Here is a 20,498-nt window from a genome sequence, read left to right as displayed (position 1 = left end):
AGTTTGGAAATTTTAATCTCTTGTTTTAATTTAGAGACTTTGGGAGGCAGAATACTTCAGAGTAGTTCAAAGTACTGGGTCTTAAGTCACAAGTTCCTAGCTTCCAATCCCATCTCTGCTATTTGTTAACTGTACCCAGTGAGCAACCTGGTTGGTGGGAAAGCCCTATTCGCTTGTATAGAAGAGGGGGAATAATAATACTTCTCTTGCTCATTGTAAGGATTAACGGGATGGAGTGTATAAAAATAGCTCGGTAATAATAATGACAGCTAACAGTTATTAACATTATGATCATGACATTTTAAATACTTGGAACACTTTCGGGGGAAGTGAGTTGCCTAAAGACAGGCGCAAAGGCGAAAGGACCTTAACCTGGAGAACTCAGGTGAGGCATTGCGCCCTCCCCCCCTAAGCTCCGCCCCCTAGGGCTCCGCCTCTGGGTTCTGGCAGTTGCCTTGGCCACAGCTGGAATCCCTAAGCCTGAAGAGTGGAACTTGCACGTGATGGGCGCGCGTGACGCAAGGGGGCCTGGACTGAGAAGCAGGGTGCTCCGGGATAGGGTAGTAGGTTCGCGCGGAAGGGGCGGAGCAGGTCAGGAGGCGAGGTTTAGCGGGAGTCGGTCTAGGGGCTAGGCTTCCGCGTGCGTTGGTCTGGCGAGCGAGAACGCGCGGCGGGGGCGTGCCCGGCTGGCGGGGCGGGGCCAACTAGGGGGCGGGGCGGCGCGCGGCCTAACGGCGGCGGCGGCGGTGGCGGCAGCAGAGTCTCTGGGGTCGGCTAGCTTGGCGGCTACAGGTCCCGCAGCGGGGCCTGCGGGGGACCCGGGCCGCGAGTGGAGGCGGAGGTGCGCGGCAGCGGCGCTGGGCGATGGTGGGCGTCCCTGGAGCGGCCGCCTTCCAGCGTAAGCGGGGCGGGAAAGCGGGCGGCTGAGGGGGGCGTGTGAAGGCCTGCAGCTCCACAGGCGCGAGCCGGCGCGAGGCCAGGCTGGTAAACTGAGGCCCCAAGAAGGGCGGCAGATCCAAGGTCACCCGGCAGGCCGGGCCTTCCCGGGCTCCTAGGGCCGCCCAGGAGCCTCCTGCACCGCTCGAGAGCTCGGAGCTCGTGGTGTGCGCGAGTCTCTGGGCACCGCGGCCTCGGAGACCCGGCCGGGCCGGCGTCCATCTAACTTGCCGGCGGACAAGGATTGTTTTGTTCTCCTGGCGCCGGGGCCACTAAGTCCGGCCCTAGAGAAATATTACACACATCCAATTTCGAGGGATGTGTGGCGGATGGTGGAAGAGGCGAGGATGGCCCCTCTGAGGGGCCTGTTGAGTGCAGGCTCAGGGGTCTGACTGCCGGGGTTCACATTGCGGCTCCTCCGCTTACAGACGGTGACCTTGGGTCTCTCTGAGCCTCAGTTCCCCCTTCTGCAAAATGAAGGCGAGAAGAACATCTCCAGCCCTTCCCACCCCGGTTCAGGGTTTTGTGAGGCCAAATAGGAGGCTTGATACGGACTCTGGCACATACAGGCGTGTAAACTGTCATTACTGTAATCGCTGTTAAACCTCATCCAGGGTGAACCTCACTCGGGAGAGCTCGAAATTCAGCTCTGATTGTGTATTTATTTGAGATTTTAATTTTATTTTAGGTTAGTCCTGCTTTATGATCCAGTTGTTTTTCTTACCTTCATTTCTCCTTTTCAGCATTTATTAACTGTACCTCCTAGAAATGTGAGATCTTTGGAGGAGGTGTGGGTCTCTTAATAAAATTTTCATTGTTTCTTGTTAGCAATAATAGCCATAATAGCCAACATTTTTTGAGCAACAGGCAGTTTGCGTTCTATTCATTTGGTACTTACTAAATCATTTATTAAATAAAAAGAACCATTTTGGCCCTGGGAATATAGCAGCAAACTAGATAAACCAGACTCAAGATTTGAGTTTTAGCTGGGGGAAGGGAGAGAGACACGTTCAATGAGGAAACAGATAAATCCGTTTTGCATGTTTTCTGTCATTTAATCCTGGTAACATAGATAAGAATTAAGTATTTGTATATGCCCATTGTGCAGAGGATGAAGCTGAGGACGGGAGGAACCTTGTGGATTTAGCCTCAGAGCTCAGGTTCTTCCACCCATAAAAGGGGGGCTTTACACAGCCTCTCTTCTTTGTTTGATGCCCATTAAATGTTGGATTGAAGAAATGCAGAGTAGGTAGGTGGACCCAGCTAATGCCTCTTCATAGTCAAGTCTGCAGTTGCTGCTTTGGAAAGTTTAATCTATTCCTCTTGGAGTTTAACTCAGCAGAGACTAGCAGAGGTGACCTTTAGGTCTGACAAAGTTACACTATCTCTGTATAGTGGAAGGACCTTTAATATGAACTTAGATTTTTTTTTAATGCCCACATCCCTTTTATGCAGTTTTCTGTTTAAGCTCTAAAGTACAATTTTTTGGTTCTATTATGTAACTGAGGTTTGTTTTTTGTTTGTTTGTTTATAGTCTTCCTAAGAGAATTCTATATAACATTTCTAGGCAATGTGCTTAGTATGTTTTTTTTTTTTTTAATCCAGAAGTATTTATAAGTTGCATTAAAATGTTGAGAGACTTTGTTTTTTTCCTGAAGAGAATTTTTTAAAATGAGGTTCTCATGATACAGTTAGGTTCTCATGATACAATGTATCTCATGATACATTGACCATCTGCTAAGCACCGGGACCTTGAGCTGATGTAGGGCTTCCAAATATAAATAAGAGCAAACTCTTACCTCTCTGAAGTTCACCTATAATCTTGATTGGCTAATGTTTTTTAACTAAAGTGCTAGGCAGAGAGAATGGAGGAACTGAGTCCCTGGAGGAAATAGTCTAGAATAGTGGCCTCAAATGGTTTTAATGTTCTTTGTATCAGTAAATATGGTTGAGTATGCACACACATTATGTGTGTTTAAGTTACTATTACAGTGTTGACTGTACTGTCTATTATGTACATTTTATAACGTGCAAAAATAGACGTTTTACAAAAGGATGAACTGAAACAAATATAAGTAGAAGTTCCAGTGTTTGGCTTTCCACACCCCAATGTATGAATAGTAACTGTGCTCCCTGTGGTGGAGACCACTGATCTTGTAGTTCGACCTTCCCCTCAACCCATGATGTCTGTTGAAATTCAGTTCTGAAGTTGTGCCTAGATTGAAATCCTGGGGTCTACTCCTTACTAGCTTTGAGACTTTCAGCACTACTTAACCTTCCTGTGCACTTAATTTTCCTCTCTTGTAAAATTGAGAAGAGAGTTCCTGTCATCTCCTTTTCAGTTTTACTGTGATGACTTACTGTGATGTACATATTAGTAGAATGTATGTGTTAATATATGTAGAATACTTACACTGGGCCTGGCATACTGTTTTGAGTGCTGTTAGTGGCTAAGGATACAGATGACTTGGAATCTCACAATCTAGTAGAAGTGAAGTGAAGTGAAAGTCGCTCAGTCGTGTCCGACTCTTTGCGACCCCAGTCCATGGAATTCTCCAGGCCAGTATACTGGAGTGAGTAGCTTTTCCCTTCTCCAGAGGATCTTCCCAACCCAGGGATTGAACCCAGGTCTCGCACATTGCAGGCAGATTCTTTACCGTCTGAGCCACCAGGGAAGCCCCAATCTAATAGAGGTCCCGTACAAATACATGGATAATGATAAAGTGCTTTAAGTTCTCAAAGTAAAGGCTTTTGGGAATGCAGAGTAGGCACATTGTAATTGTTCTTTGAGGGTCCAAGTAAGGTTCAGGTAAGGAGGTGACATTTGGAAGGAGAGGGACTTTTTCCAGGAGAATGAGGCATGAACCTTATTGGCTGAGGGTGTAGAGTGGAAACTGGGGGCTCTTGAGGGCTTGGTGAGTGGTTCTCCAGATCTGGACCTGTGGGAAACCTTGTTAATAGATAACAGTGAGTTCTGGCTGAAGTTATGCCTGCCAGGGGCTGGATGGCAACGAAACCTGTCCTCGAACTTTTCGCAGCACAACAGCTCTTTCCTCTCTGGTGGCACTCATTCTGTCTTCTTACCATATCTTAAGATATGAGTGTAAACTCCTAAGTATTAAGTTCCTTGAGGGTTGTGATAGTATCTGCATTATTGTGATTTAATTTGCCTAGTAGGTAAGTGCAAAATCCACAAATGTGGAGAAAGATACATAAATTCTTGAACCTAAAAGATTTCTGAACAGTTACAAGTGGGATGATAAATGACCATACTCAATTAGTGAAAAACTCACCCATAAATATTTTATGGTAGATAAGCAGTACTCTTCAAAAGGGGTGAGAACTGTCCCATTCAGTAACTCTTTCCTTATCTGGCACTTAGCCATTAGGATGAAAGAAGAGATGTGAAAGTGCACCAGGAAGACTCTCTGAGGTAGAATTAGGTCCCTTCTGTTGGCTCCTCCAGGTCCACTCTCCATCCTTTGCCACCCTGGGAAGCTGACTTACTTAGACTACATCAGCTGGCTTTCTTCCCATCTGAGGATATGGAATTTAATTATCCTGCTCCCTTCCTATGAGTGTTGTCTGTGTCTAGCTGTGTCCCTTGTTATTCTTCTGAAGGTAGTTCTCCCTACATGCATGACTCGCTCCTTCTGGTTTGGAAAGTTGGTATTTCCTTTGTTCTTCAGGCTTAGAGGTACCCTCACTAGTCCTAGGGTACTTATTCGAGCCCAGATCATAGCAGATTTAAAAGCAGCAAATGCACTTGGAGAGGAGAGAGGCTATTCCAGGTAAGAATACTGACAAGGAGAAACTGGGTCTCGTCTTCTCCCCTGGGTCATCACCTGCTGTGGCACACTGGTGTGTTCAGTCAGTTTTCCTCCCGGACTATCATGATATGAAAAGAAAAAATGGAATAAGATTAAAAACATCCATAACCTGTGACCACACAATAAAGACTAGTAAATTGCAGTTAGTAGCCTGTTTAAAACGACAGGGATAGACATGAGATAGGGCTTCCCTGAGAGCTCAGTTGGTAAAGAATTCGCCTGCAATGCTGGAGACCCCGGTTTCATTCCTGGATTGGGAAGATCCGCTGGAGAAGGGATAGGCTACCCACTCCAGTATTCTGGGGCTTCCCTTGTGGCTCAGCTGGTAAAGAATCTGCCTGCAATGCAGGAGACCTGGGTTCAATCCGTGGGTTGGGAAGATGCCTTGGAGAAGGGTACCCACTCCACAATTCGGGCCTGGAGAATTCCATGGATTGTATAGGCCATGGGGTCCCAAAGAGTTGAACACAACTGAGCGACTTTCACTTTCATACATGAGATAGGTTGTTTGGCATAATGGAAAAAGCAGAATTTGGGTTTGAGGTTCCATTCTACTGGGAAGTTACTCTACCTCTGAGACTCAGTTGTTGGTTTATTTGATCTATAAATGAGGTTAACCCTTGCCTCATAATAATGATGACTAATATTGAATGTTTATTTTGGGCCACCTTTTGCCTTTTAATACTTTTGTTTATATATCCTGTTTTACAAACTAGGAAATTGACTCAGATCTCACCTGTGCATGCTAAGTCTATTCAGTCATGTCCGACTCTGTGCAGCCCTGTGAACTAGCCTGCCAAGCTCCTCTGTCCATGGGATTCTCTAGGCAAGAATACTGGAGTGGGTTGCCTTTTCTTCCTCCAGGGGATCTTCCTTACCCAGAGATCGAACCCACATCCCTTACATCTATCTGCATTGGCAGGTGGGTTCTTTACCACTGGTGCCACCTGGAAATACATAGAGCTAATAAATGAACAGTTTAAAATCTAGATCTTTTGTGACCACAGAGCCTGACTTCTTAACATTAAGGTAGCTGCTGAAAGCTTTTAGACTGGAAAGTGAAAGAAAGTGAAGTCGCTCAGTCGTGTCCGACTCTTTGTAGCCCACCAGGCTCCTCCGTCCATGGGATTCTCCAGGCAAGAATTCTGGAGTGGGTTGCCATTTCCTTCTCCAGGGGATCTTCCCGACCCAGGGATCGAACCCAGGTCTCCTGCATTGCAAGCAGACACTTTAACCTCTGAGCCATCAGGGAAGCCTTTAAACCAGAAAGGTGGTTTAAATAAGAGTACAGTGGATGCATGTAGCACTAGGATAAAGATGAGTTAATTCCCTGAGTTCATACTTCCTCCAGGGTAAGGAAAACAGGAGGAAAGATGAGGAAGTAAAATTTCTTACTGCTGGTTTTAGCCTCAATTCTTAATTTTAGGGTATTGTTTTGAACTTCATAGAAAGTGATCATTCAGTTGTAAAGATTTACTTAAGATCCCTGAAAGTTTAAAGGCTGAGGGAGACTCTCTCCCCTAGTTATTGTTTCTGCTTTAGTAAAATTACAAAGAGGAGGGGTCTTTCTGGCGCTGTATTGACTGGCCCCATGTGCAATATGAGCTAGTATATTTACATGTGACAGAGTCTGTCTCTGGGTTTTATTATGGCTGGTTAAGTAACTTTTGCCTCTGTCTCTGGTTTTTGTCTCAGGCCTCTCCAAGGCCTTGAGGCTATCTGAAATTATAGCAGTTGGGGTATCATAAATTAAACTTGTAAAATGAGTCTATAGCAGATATGTCAACTGAATCTGACTTTAAGTCCAGTTGAATTCTTTAACAAAAAAGTCTTTGCTAGATTTTCTGCTGGGGGGCACTTTTCATATATGTTGTACTCAGTTGTGTCCAACTCTTTTTGAACCCATGGACTGTAGCCCGCCAGACTCCTCTGTCCATGGAATTTTCTATGGCAAGAATACTAGAGCGGGTTGCCATTTCCTACTCCAGGTGATTTTCCCAACACAGGATCAGACCCAAGCCACCTATGTCACCTGCATTGGCAGGCCAATCTTTACCACTATGCCACCTGGGAACCTCCTTTCATGTATGTTATCTCTGTAATTCTTAAAACATCCTTGAGAGGGAGTTAGTATCTCTGTTTTACAGATGAGAAAATAAGTCTCAGAGAAGTTAAATAAATTCCCCTAGGTCACAGAGTTAACCAGTAGCAGACACACTATTCACACTTCTTTCAGTCCTGATAACTGAATTCACTGAGATCTGAGTCCAAAACCCACGTTTTTCACTCTCTGCCATGTGGCTTCTTCTTTTCACTAGCTAAACTATACGTTTTTAGACATATGTTCCCAAGGATCCCAGTGTTCCCTGAAGATACTTGATTTCCCGTCATTTTTCTTCAACACCTTTCTTTCCCTAACATCTTTTCTTATTTAAAAATATCCTGGGAATGGATATGGTTTAAAGAGTGCTGTATTAGATCTTGGTCTTGTTTAGAGGTATTCTGAATTGGCCTTAGCCCTGAATTAAAAACAGAAAACAAAAAGGCAGCAGAAACTCTCAGCAGCCTTTACCAATTCATCCCATATGTTTCCTGATTTTAGCAGTGAAGCACATGATGGCAGTGAACATCAAAAGCCCAAGAAATGTCCATGCTAATTTTGCATGGCCCTGTGAGGATCTGTCAAATATGGATCATCAAATATAGTATATGGACTATACAGTGAACCTTTACTTTGGAATGTGGCTCTTTAAAATATGGTTCTGCCCCTCTATTTTATATTCCTGTAATTAAATGCAGAAATCAAAGTAAAACTCAGAGGTACTCGAAGCTAGGTATCCTTCTGTCTGAATTGATAGCTTTGGAGTTGGCTAGACCTTTCAATTAAATTAGCTGATGGCGACAAATATGTAATCTGACCTCTCCAGCAATTCAAGTGAAATGTTAATACCAGGCATAGCAGAGTTCCCTTGACACACTGCTTTGACCTTTTCCTCTCATACAGATGTTTCCCTTATTCCTTTGTTAACTTAGCCATCTCAATGCAAAGGTCCTGCCTGCTTTTAATTTTTTGAAGCCACATGAGAACAGACATTCAGATAGCACAGATTTATTCATTGTTACCTTATATCCCTAGAGGTTCACTAATCAAAATCACCATTTCCTCTATTTCACATAGTTTTTAGCTGGTTTACTGTCTCCTTACCACTATCCTCTCCCTCTCCCATCCCCCATAGAAGTTAAAACACTAGTGATATTTTTTTCCACCAAAAATCTGGCAGTATTTCTTTGTCCTTAATATTGAGAAAGTGATTATGATTCATTTTGTTTCTCTCTTGAGAAGTTGCATCAACCTTACAGGGCAGAAGCTGGCAGAAAGCAAGTCTTAATGGCCTAAATTAAAAGTAGCAGTGGCTTAGAAGAGGCAGGTTCTGAGGTGGGGAAGAGGAGATGATGGTCTTAGCTCCTCTGGCATTCATTCACTAGCTGCCTGGAGCTGCTAGGAGCTTAGAAGTTCAAGTTTTCATAAGCTCCTCCTTAAGGGCTTTTCTTTAGTTGTGGCTCATGGGTTCAGCAGTTGTTCTTGGGCTCAGCAGTTGCACCTTAGGGGCTTAGTGGCCCCAAAGCATGTGGGATCTTAGTTCCCTCACCAGGCATTGAACCACCATCCCCTGCACTGGAAGCTGGATTCTTAACCACTGGACCACCAGGGAGGTCCCTATATTCTTTTTACCTATGCATATTAATTTTTTTTTTTTTTTACCTATGCATATTAATTTTTGAAACTAGAGTAAGTTACAAATATGATACTTCTTTACCCTAAATATGATAATGTATATTTTCAGTAAACTAAGACATTCTCTTATGTAACCACAACAATGTTCTTTCCCAAATCAGGAAATACAGATTGGTTATAATATTATTATCTAATATACTGACTTTATTCAAATTTTGCCATTTGTTTCAGTGTTTTTTATAGGGAAAATTTTTTCTAATCTAGGATCCAATCCAGGATCTGCATAAAATATTTGTTTAATCTCCAGTCTACTTAGTTTGAAAGAACCCTTCAGACTTATCTTTCATGATCTTGTCTTTTTTGAATGGTATAGGTTGTTTATTTCAAAGAGTGTCTCTCAATTTGAATTTGCCTTCCTTATGAATAGATTCAGATTATGCATTTTGATGGGAATATTGCAGAGTAATGTTATATCCTTCCCATTGCATCATATCAGGAAGCATTTGATATCCATTTGTTCAGTACTGATGATGTTAACTTTGATCACTTATTTAAGATGATGTCTGTCAGGTTTTTCCACTATAGAGTTTAATGTCTTCCTTTTTAATTAGTAATGTTATGGGAGACGGTGAGTCCATGTAAATACCTTGATTTCATCAAACTTTTATCCAGTAGTTGTAACATCTGTTGATGTTTGCCTGAGTCAGTTATTACTATGATGGTTGTGCTTTCATATTACAGAACTGTGCTTTCAGTTTTTATTTTTTGCTTTTCAGCTTATCAGTTTTATTCTTTGCTTATTGGTTAATATTCTGCTGGAGAGCATTTTCTTACCTTTATTTGTATGTATTAATATGGATTCATATTTTATGCAGTAGGTCATAATCTGTTACTGTCATTATTTTTTGTGGTTTTCACATTGTCCCAGATTCGGCAGTGGGAATCCCTTCAAGCTAGCTTTTGACAAGTTCCTAACATTCTTGAACCAGTTCCTTTTTGGCACAAAAAAGATGTTCCAGGCTTATCTTCCTACCTGAACTTTGGAATCAGCTATTTCTCTAAGGTGTTTCTCTCCTAATTTCTGTTAGTGGAGAAAATTATTTAGAAATCAAGATCTAGTTCCTATGTATGCTCATTGCTATAGGTTGTCATTGCTTTCAGATCTTTTCAATGGGCAGAGCTAAGAAATCTATGTCTATATATACACACATATATATATACACACACATATACACATACATATATATACACATATATCTAAGTTTATTTTTATTTTTATCTAAATATAATAAAAACTGAAACTGAGCAGAGAGCTCCTATGCCCGCAGTACTGAAAGCCAAACTCTGACAATAGGAGTTTGCAGCAAAGTATGGATTTCAAACCCACCTGGTCTTTGAGTTAGGGTTATGTTTTAGAGGAAGAACAAAGAGGCTGGGACTAATTGTTATGTGGCATTACTGTGACATTTCTTATTTGTAGTTTTGGGAAGTCAGGATGTCTCTGGTTTATGATTCTCCAGCCAAAGTGCTCCATGGCTCTGGGACCATTCATCTTGTGCTGGAGAAGCAACCTGAGTTTGTACGTTAATGATGATGTTCATAATAGCAATTTTAGTTGCTTAATGATGTTGTCAGTAATAGCAGGTTTAGTCATCTGACTTTTGTTGATTAGTGTTCAGTTAGCACAAGCTTGAGTACTACAAGAGAGGGAATCAAATTTTGGATAGAGAGATTGATCATAAACTTGATAAGGAAACTTGGTTTCAGAATTGTGTGTTCAGACTAACACCTCCAATACCACAAAGTTTATTTAGCCTTTATCTTATTTTTTCTGTATTTTTAAGCCCCTTCTCTTACCTAGGGATTGTAAACCCGACTCACATAATCCATAATGTATTTATTTGTCCAAACCTAGAATATACTGAAAATAGCTCCAAGATTGCTAACCCATGTTACTATGAAATTCAGTTTATAAACCTCTTTGTTTATAGTTTTTTTGTCTTTAGTCTAAGGGTATGTGGTCAGTATCTTGAACTCAGAAGTTACTTTGGGATAACTTCTCAGTGATTTAAGAGCATTGAAACATGTATACTATCATATGTGAAACAGATCACCAGTCCAGGTTCGATGCATGAGACAGGGTGCTCAGGGCTGGTGCACTGGGATGACCCAGAGGGATGGGATGAGGAGGGAGTTGGGAGGAGGGTTCAAGATGAGGAACACATGTATACCCATGGCTGATTCATGTCAATGTATGGCAAAAACCACTACAATATTGTAAAGTAATTAGCCTCCAATTAAAATAAATTTAAAAAAAAATTAAATGTAACAAACATACTAAAAAATAGATGTAACTCAACTTATAGAAATTTGATGTATCAGTTCAGTCGCTCAGTCGTGTCGGACTCTGTGACCCCATGAACTGCAGCACGCCAGGCCTCCCTGTCCAACACCAACTCCCGGAGTCTACCCAAACCCATGTCCATCGAGTTGATGATGCCATCCAACCATCTCATCCTCTGTCGTCCCCTTCTCCTCCTGCCCTCAATCTGTCCCAGCATCAGGGTCTTTTCAAATGAGAAGTCAGCTCTTCGCATCAGGTGGCCAGAGTATTGGAGTTTCAGCCTCAACATCAGTCCTTCCAATGAACTCCCAGGACTGATCTCCTTTAGGATAGACTGGTTGGATCTCCTTGCAGTCCAAGGGACTCTCAAGAGTCTTCTTCAACACCACAGTTCAAAAGCATCAATTCTTCGGCGCTCAGCCTTCTTCACAGTCCAACTCTCACATCCATACATGACCACTGGAAAAACCATAGCCTTGACTAGACGGACCTTTGTTGGCAAAGTAATGTCTCTGCTTTTGAATATGCTCTCTAGGTTGGTCATAACTTTCCTTCTAAGGAGTAAGCATCTTTTAATTTCATGGCTGCAATCACCATCTGCAGTGATTTTGGAGCCCAGGAAAATAAAGTCAGCCGCTGTTTCCCTATCTGTCTGCCATGAAGTGATGGGACCAGATGCCATGATCTTCGTTTTCTGAATATTGAGCTTTAAGCCAACTTTTTCACTCTCCTCTTTCACTTTCATCAAGAGGCTTTTTAGTTCTTCTTCACTTTCTGCCATAAGGGTGGTGTCATCTGCATATCTGAGGTTATTGATATTTCTCCTGGCAATCTTGATTCCAGCTTGTGCTTTCTCCAGCCCAGTGTTTCTCATGATGTACTCTGCATATAAGTTAAATAAGCAGGGTGACAATATACAGCTTTGACGTACTCCTTTTCCTATTTGGAACCAGTCTGTTGTTCCATGTCCAGGTCTGACTGTTGCTTCCTGACCTGCATACAGGTTTCTCAAGAGACAGGTCAGGTGGTCTGGTATTCTCATCTCTTGAAGAATTTTCCACAGTTTATTGTGATTCACACAGTCAAAGGCTTTGGCATAGTCAATAAAGCAGAAATAGATGTTTTTCTGGAAGTCTCTTGCTTTTTTGATCCAGCAGATGTTGGCAATTTGATCTCTGGTTCCTCTGCCTTTTCTAAAACCAGCTTGAACATCTGGAAGTTCACGGTTCACGTATTGCTGAAGCCTGGCTTGGAGAATTTTAAGCATTACTTTACTAGTGTGTGAGATGAGTGCAATTGTGAGGTCGTTTGAGCATTCTTTGACATTGCCTTTCTTTGGGATTGGAATGAAAACTGACCTTTTCCAGTCCTGTGGCCACTGCTGAGTTTTCCAAATTTGCTGGCATATTGAGTGCAGCACTTTCACAGCATCATCTTTCAGGATTTGAAATAGCTCAACTGGAATTCCATCACCTCCACTAGCTTTGTTTGTAGTGATGCTTCCTAAGGCCCACTTGACTTCACACTCCAGGATGTCTGGCTCTAGGTGAGTGATCACACCATCGTGATTATCTGGGTCATGAAGATCTTTTTTGTATAGTTCTTCTGTGTATTCTTGCCACCTCTTCTTAATATCTTCTGCTTCTGTTAGGGCCATACCATTTCTGTCCTTTATTGAGCCCATCTTTGCATGAAATGTTCCCTTGGTATCTCTAATTTTCTTGAAGAGATCTCTAGTCTTTCCCATTCTGTTGTTTTCCTCTATTTCTTTGCATTGCTGAGGAAGGCTTTCTTATCTCTCCTTGCTATTCTTTGGAACTCTGCATTCAAATGAGTATATCTTTCCTTTACTCCTTTGCTTTTTGCTTCCCGTCTTTTGACAGCTATTTGTGTCTATATATATATATATGTATGTTGGAGAAGGCAATGGCAACCCGTTGGAGAAGGCAACGGCACCCCACTCCATTACTCTTGCCTGGAGAATCCCATGGACGGAGGAGCCTAGTAGGCTGCAGTCCATGGGGTCGCTAGGAGTTGGACGCAACTGAGCGGCTTCCCTTTCACTTTTCACTTCCATGCACTGGAGAAGGAAATGGCAACGCACTCCGGTGTTCTTGCCTGGAGAATCCCAGGGACGGGGGAGCCTGGTGGGCTGCCGTCTATGGGGTCGCACAGAGTCGGACACGACTGAAGCGACTTAGCAGCAGCATATATATATGTGACTGGTTGGTTTTGGCACATAGTGAAATTTAAATATTTTTGTCTTGTGAAAAAGGCAGAGTGATTTGCTGTTGAGTGGTTTGCCTTTGAAATTCCAAGTAAGGAATTTAAGAGTGCTCATTTCTCAGATATATTTGTAGGTGAGAACTGTAGGTTGCCTTTTTTGGAGTTTTGGAATGGGGAGAGCATTGGAAGGAAGTAGGTGGCTATGAATGAAAGTCAAGTAGTAGTGACTGCTGGAGTGAGCACTGTCAAAATAATGAAACTAATGATTAAAGAGAGAGAATGGTTTCTCTGAAAACAGGGTATCCCTGTAAAGCCTCCTCAGAGAGGTTTAACCCAGCAGTTGTTAGGTGGTTTAGCTAAAATTTCTTAAGCAAATACTGAACCAAACTGAGCATAAATATTGTGATAATTAACTATTCCTTTTTCCCCCAGATGTGTAAACGGAGTAGTTTAGTTTTTCTTTCTCTTTTAGTCATGTTTTTGAGGTATAATTTACATATAGTAAACTTTATTCTTTTTTAAGGGTACAGTTCTGTGAGTTTTGACAAATAGATGCAATTGTAATCATCACACCAACCAAGATACAGATTATTTCCATCATCCCCAATAGTTACCTCATGCTCCTTTCCCTTCATTTGGCAGCCCCTACTAACTACTATAGGAGAAGGCAATGGCACCCCACTCCAGTACTGTTGCCTGGAAAATCCCATGGACGGAGGAGCCTGGTAGGCTGCAGTCTATGGGGTCTCGAAGAGTCGGACACAACTGAGCAACTTCACTTTCACTTTTCACTTCCATGCATTGGAGAAGGAAATGGCAACCCACTCCAGTGTTCTTGCCTGGAGAATCCCAGGGACGGGGGAGCCTGGTGGGCTTCCGTTATGGGGTCACACGGAGTCGGACATGACTGAAGCGACTTAGCAGCAGCAGCAGCAGCAGCTAACTACTATACTAGTTTTTGCCCCTCTAGTGGTTTCTATCTTTCTCTCTAGTTTTTTGCCTTTTCCATGTCATATGAATGAAACTGTACGATATGTAGCCTTTGTATCTGATATCTTTCACTTACTATAATTGTTTGAAAATCATCCATGTTGTATATATCTGTAGTTCCCTTTTATTGCTGAGAAGTATTCCACTGTATGGATATATTGTAATTTTTTAAATCAGTCTGTCTACTAGTTAATGGACATTTGTGTTGTTTCCTGTTTTGATGATATGAATGAAACTCTAAACATTTATGTCTTTTGCACACATGTCTTCATTTCTCTTGGGTAAATACTTAGGAGTGGGTTTGCTGGGTTCTAGGTAATTTCGTGTTTAACATCTTAAGAAATGCCCAAAGTATTTTTTGAAGTGGCTGCACTATACCATTTTGCATTTTTACTAGAGATCTATGAGAGTTCCATTTGCTTGTTGGGTGTTTTACTTTTAGAATTAGTTGTTAAAGAAACAGTGTATTTGGGTAAAATCAATTTTGGTTGTCTTGTTTCTACTTAAAGGCATATTCTCTTTTATAATATAGAGTCTGTCTTCTGTTGGAGTCAACACAGTCATTTCTTATTTACATATCATTAACAGAAATAACAGCAACTACCACTTAAATGTCAGAATAGTTTTCACACATCTGATTTTTACAGCAATCAGTGAGTAGTAGTATTCTCATCCTCTTATTTCATATAAAGTTCAGGAGTAAGGTGATTTGGTCACTATCACACAGATAGAATGCAAGGGTGTAGGTTTTTGGGAGTTGAATCTGTGAGGGGACGTTGTTTTCTTTTTGGTTAGATGTATAATAAGTGAAAACATGGGTATCATCCCAGTGCTTCCTTTTATCTTCAGCTCACAAGCAGTGCAACCTTGGACAATTCATATTTGGATTTTGAATGGCTTTTATCATCTGTGAAAAATGGACAGCTATACCATCCCTGTCTACCTGACAAGATGAGAATCAATTGAGGAATTGTAAAAGCATGTTCTAGACACTATTTGTTATTAGATCAATGATTTTGTAATGCATGAATATATTTTAGATGTTTAAACAATACAGATAAAGTAAAAATCCCCTTTATAGTCTTAAGTGAAGCTGTTCATGTAACAACTATATTGTGGAGCCGTTAGCCGCAGGGATGGTTCTAGGTGCTGAGGGGCTTCCCAGGTGGATAAAATTCAGTCCCTGTCTTCAAAGATCTTCCAAAAAAAAAAAAAGATCTTCCAGTTTGTCTTGCCCTGTATGTCCTAACATAGATTTTTGTTGATTGCTCTTGTAGTGAAAGCTTTGACAACTGGGTTTTAATTAAGTTCAGACAGTGATTGTCCATCTTTTTCTCTTATAACTGATGCTGTTGGGGAGAGTTGTATTGGGAAATACTGAAGCAAAGATTCTGGTTCAATTGATGGAGGTAGTGAACTTCTTGGGGAGGAGATGGGATGCCAGACATGCCTCCGAGCCACTGAGCACATTAACTGTAGTCATGGATACCAATGCTTGAATTGTTCTGAGCGTCCTATAGGTCTCTAAATAGTCCATGCTAATTTTGTGGCTGTTGGACTCTAAGGAATGATTAGATAAATAAGGAGAGTTTCCATTAAAGCCATGGTTTTTAAATAGAAATTTGAAATCCTAGAATCAATTGTTGATTATCTTTTTCTTGAGTCTCTTGGTTCTCTTTATTCTGCTAATTGAGTTCAATAAATCATTTATTTCAGGGGCCGAAATGGCAACCCACTCCAGTATTCTTGCCTGGAGAATCCCATGGACAGAGGAGCCTGATAGGCTACAGTCCACGGGGTCGCAAAGAGTCGGACACGACTGAGCGACTTCACTTTCACTAATATCTGTATTCTACTGTGACCCAAGCTAGTTATACTAGAAGGTGAACTTTTTTTAAAAAGATATTTTGTTTATTTAGTGGTGGCATGTGGAATCTAGTTCCCTGACCAGGGGAACGTTTATTAAGCCCCTAGTACAGGACGCTGGCAGATATAAAGAGAATTCTAAAGTGCCAGAGAAGTTTAAAAGTTGTTCAGTGGTGGAGGGAGGAACAGATTGATGTTTCATTATCAATGGTAAGCAGTAATAATAGCATGATAAGAACCACCACCGATAGGCATCTGACCTAACGTATGTGCATGTATGTATGGGTGTGTTTCAGAAAAGGCTTCTCCAACAACTGTTTAAAAAATATCAGGTTTTGGTCTGGTAGTATATTTACATAATTCAACAATTAAGAGGTACAAAGGTTATTTAGTGAACTGTCTCCTTCACCTCTGTGCTCCAGCCAACACTTGCCTTCCTTGGAGGCAGCTAGCATTACTAGTTTCTACTGTATCCTTGCAGATATATTCTTGTAGGCCGTATAATACCATAGATAAAAGAACTTCCTCTTTCTGCATTGTATTTCATTGTATGGATGCATAATACTTTTTTTTCTACAGTCCACTACTGATGAACATTTTACATGCCAATCTTTTGCTGTTAGAAACAGTGCTGCATAGCTTTGTAAAAGATGCCATTTCATAAATCTGCTGACTAGATTCCTAGAAGTAGAACTGCTTGGACAAAGGGTACAATTTGTATAATTTTGATAGATGTTGCCAAATTACTCTCCAGAGATGATATATCAATTGTTTTTACTTCTAACAACAAAGTGTGTGACCCAAGTAAAGAAAGGGTAAGAGATGGGAAAGCTGAGTCTGGACCAGGTTTTGGGGGAGGGATTGAAAATATGTTATTTAAAGTATAAAGTGCTAGGTGAAGAAGGGTAGAAGAAGATGAGAGTAGAGAACCAGGCAGGGAACAGGTTTATGCTTGGATTTTATTCCGTAGCTAATGGAGAACAACAGAAAGGATGAGGGAATGACGTCGTTACAATTGTATTCTAAGTAGAGCACCCTGGTGGCTCTGTGAAGTTGCATTTGAACAGGCAAGACAGAAGCAGTTAAAATAATTTTGGTTAATGCAATAGCTTTGTCAGACCATGTGTTTCAGTTTGGGGTTTGGAAACTAGAAGGGATATAGTGTGCTAAAGGAGATAGAGGATATGGATTTAAAAGAGGAAGAGTGTATCTCACTGAAAGTAGCAAGAAAGGCTTCACTGAATATTACTTAGTTGCATTTTGATGGGTGGGTCCATCTTGGATTGGTAAATACAAAGAGGGAGAAATGGAATAAAGAAAATCATGCCAGGGCCTGATACTGGAATAAGCCAGCAATAGGCAAACTTTTTCTATAAAGAGCTTAATAGTAGATATTTTAGGCTTTATGGAACACATAATGGATTCTGTCACATATTCTCCTCCTCTTTTTTTTTTTAACAACTTTAAAAATATAGAAATTGCTAGCCTATAGCCATTACTGAAATAGGCCATGGGCAAGGTTTGTATAAGAGTGGGATGGGAAATGGCCTTAGTTACTAACTCTTGGTCTGGAAGGTACAGGATGTACTAATACAAGCAAGAGTAAAGGCAGGTTGAGGCAGAACTGTGGGACACTTTGAATATCAAGCTAAAGAATTTGTTCCTAGGTTAGACTCACTGAGGAATCATCTATCATATTGACTCTGAGATGGTGACATTTTGCCTGGTACTGTAAGCTTACTGTATTATCAGCTGTAAAAAGCCTGGCTGGGAGAGCTGTCTTGTGTAGACATTTGTGTTGCATGCATATACTGCTGATGAATTGCCCGATATTAGCATGAAGTACTGAGTGAGGTCTTACCCACTTACCGGGGCTTTCCTGGTGGCTTAGTGGTAGAGAATCTCTCTGCCAATGCAGGAGACATGGGTTCAGTTCCTGGGTCAGGAAGATCCCCTGGAGAAGGAAATGGTAACCCACTCCAGTCTTCTTGCTGGGAAATCCCATGAACAGAGGAGCTTGGTGGGCTGCAGTCCATGGGGGGTCACAAGGAGTTGGACATGACTCAGTGACTAAACAACAACATCTCATTTTATGAAACTGCTTTTATCAGCACAAAGACCAAGACTAGGTACTCTGCTCTTGCTGCCTCTAAGTCCTTGAACTCATTTTGAGCACCTTATGTGTACACAGTGGGTGTGCAGGTTTTTGTTGAGGGAAAAGAATGCTCTAAATATAGGAAATTCAACAGATAAAGGATCTCTGAGATTCTTCTCATTCCACAGTCTGTGTGTCCATGAATTCAAAGGCAATAAATCCTGAGGAAACCCTCAACATAAAATCCTCAGACCATCCACCAGACATGGTATCTGACAACCTTTAACAACTGCTTCTTTATTCCTTTTGGTGGCCAAAGTGAATAGGATAACTATGCAGACTATTAGGGCATGCAAAGTTTGGAGACAACAATTTATCAGTCATGTTTTTTTTTTCTCTAGCTTCATTCACTTTATTCTTCTCATATAAAATTATGTGGTAGCTACAGCTGGAGCCTGGGTCCTCTGCACAGAGACTCTTTACAAGATGGTCAGTGAATTCTGATACAGAGACTTAGTGAATACTGTCTCTTTCTGGAGATCAGGGATGAGGTAACTGTGAGTCTTGGAAATGGTGTCAAAAATGGCCTTGGTGAAGTTGCCCAAGGTGGCAGTGCAGCCCCTGGCAGAGGAGAAGGAGTCATCAATGCCAGCCATCATCAGGAGCTTGGGCACAGGGGCTGAGACAGTACCAGTGCCCCTGGGGGCAGGGATGAGGTGCACCAGCAGAGAGCCACAGCGGCCAGTCACCCTGCAAGGGACCATGTGGGGCTCCAATGTTTTTCCCCCAGTAGCCGTCTCATCACACAGGGATGATGGAGAGCTTGGCCAGGATGATGGCTACCTCCATAGAGTACTTGATGCCCAAACTGACATGCCCTTGAGTAACTCCCGACGGTGACAGATGCCTTGAACCTGGTCTGCTGGTCAGTACAGGTCTGCTTAATTAAGGGATACTCCCAGGAAAAAGTGAGCGATCTCAGATTCCTTGATAGCAGAGAGAAGAAATAGATCTCCTCCAGGGACTTGATCTTCATTTCTTTGACCAGGCAGCCCAGCTTGGTAATGGGGAGCCACTTGTCCTCTCGGCCTTGCCTCTGCGAGGTCCACGGCCTCTGCCTTGGCCTCAACCCTGGCCCCAGATGCCACTGCCAAGCCTCCGCAGAAGCTACCATGGCCTCCCATTCCAGGGCCCCCGGGGGCCTCCTCTGGGCCCTCCCACAGCACCAGCGTCATCTGCCATTTGGTGTTTTTACAGAGAAGTGCCATCTTTTCTAATTAAGGCTGTTATTTCCATTTTGAAGCAATTGAAATTTCCCAGTTTTTTAAAGCACATGTTGGTTGTGGCAGTGAAAGCTGTAAATGCAGTAATCAAAGCTTTTTTGATTGTAGCACATTTTCAGATTTGGAACTAAGTCTAACAGGGCTATATGGATGGTTGATAAAGATTATAAACTTAGAAGGATCTATTAAGACTTCTTTCAGAAATAAGAAATTGGGATCCCATTAGGGCTTAATTGGTTTCACTTCAGTTTTTACTTGGAGGCTGCTGAAGAGTTAATTTATTGTGCAAGGGTTTGGCCGTGTGTGGAGCACAGATTTATTTTAAGGAAAGGATCTCTTTGTATGTTTATGCATTTGTGAGATCAGTCCTGTTTACATATGAACCCGCTTCTCAATTATAGGGAAAACAGGCAGACAGTTGATGCCAATTAAATATTAGAACATGACACTGATTTTGGTTCCACATATTAAGGGGGAAAACAGGGCTAAAGGTTTTACTAAACTTACCCTGAATGCTGACATTCGAAAATAGAAACCATTGGGGAAAGGTCTGTCAGTAACAGATGAGTAAATTTTTCTCATTTGAATAGGTCCTTGTATCTAGTTAGATATTAACAGTATTGTGTAGTGAGAAAGGATCTTTAGGTTGATTTTCTTAACACTTAGGGGCTTCCCTGGAAGCTTCACGTTCTAGGAATTCTGGTTCTAGGTGAGTGATCACACCACTGTGATTATCTAGGTCGTGAAGATCTTTTTTGTATAGTTCTTCTGTGTATTCTTGCCACCTCTTCTTAATATCTTCTGCTTCTGTTAGGGCCATACCATTTCTGTCCTTTATTGAGCCCATCTTTGCGTGAAATGTTCCATTGGTATCTCTCATTTTCTTGAAGAGATCTCTAGTCTTTCCCATTCTATTGTTTTCCTCTTATTCTTTGCACTGATTGCTGATTAATTGATTAATATATTCAGGTGGTGATTAAGTATTAACTAAGTGTGTTAGCTAGAGAGAAGAGGGTGGTGGGGAGTGCAGTTAGATGCAATGGTTAGGAAAGACTTCTGTGATCAAATGCTATTTGAGCAAAGACCTGGAGAAAATAGGCTGCTGCTAAGTCACTTCAGTCGTGTCCAACTCTCTGGCAGCCCACCAGGCTCCCCCGTCCCTGGGATTCTCCAGGCAAGAACACTGGAGCGG

At 41.9% G+C, this 20,498-nt stretch overlaps 1 protein-coding gene and 1 pseudogene across 13 annotated transcripts in view; one reads left to right on the top strand and one right to left on the bottom strand.

Moving 5' to 3' along the window:
- The first annotated feature begins 466 nt into the window (after nucleotides 1-466).
- Nucleotides 467-20,498, top strand: part of CBFA2T2 (CBFA2/RUNX1 partner transcriptional co-repressor 2) — a 142,712-nt gene continuing 122,680 nt past the window's right edge. For 6 of the 13 annotated variants that reach the window (XM_086332347.1, XM_086332342.1, XM_086332344.1 and 3 more), the window contains exon 1: nucleotides 731-898. In XM_086332347.1, coding sequence (XP_086188473.1) covers nucleotides 865-898 — 34 coding nt within the window. In that variant the 5' untranslated portion in view covers nucleotides 731-864. Of the gene's footprint in view, nucleotides 592-730; nucleotides 899-20,498 lie in introns of those variants that run through there. The other 7 variants (XM_086332348.1, XM_086332346.1, XM_086332341.1 and 4 more) reach the window with 4 other exon arrangements.
- Nucleotides 18,409-19,265, bottom strand: LOC147360380 (small ribosomal subunit protein uS5 pseudogene; annotated as a pseudogene).

The sequence above is a fragment of the Bos grunniens genome, chromosome 13 (assembly GCF_055505025.1).
Source record: "Bos grunniens cultivar Pamir isolate PY7600 chromosome 13, Bosgru_T2T1.0, whole genome shotgun sequence".
Lineage (NCBI taxonomy): Eukaryota > Metazoa > Chordata > Mammalia > Artiodactyla > Bovidae > Bos > Bos grunniens.
This window is presented reverse-complemented; position numbering and strand designations above follow the sequence as displayed.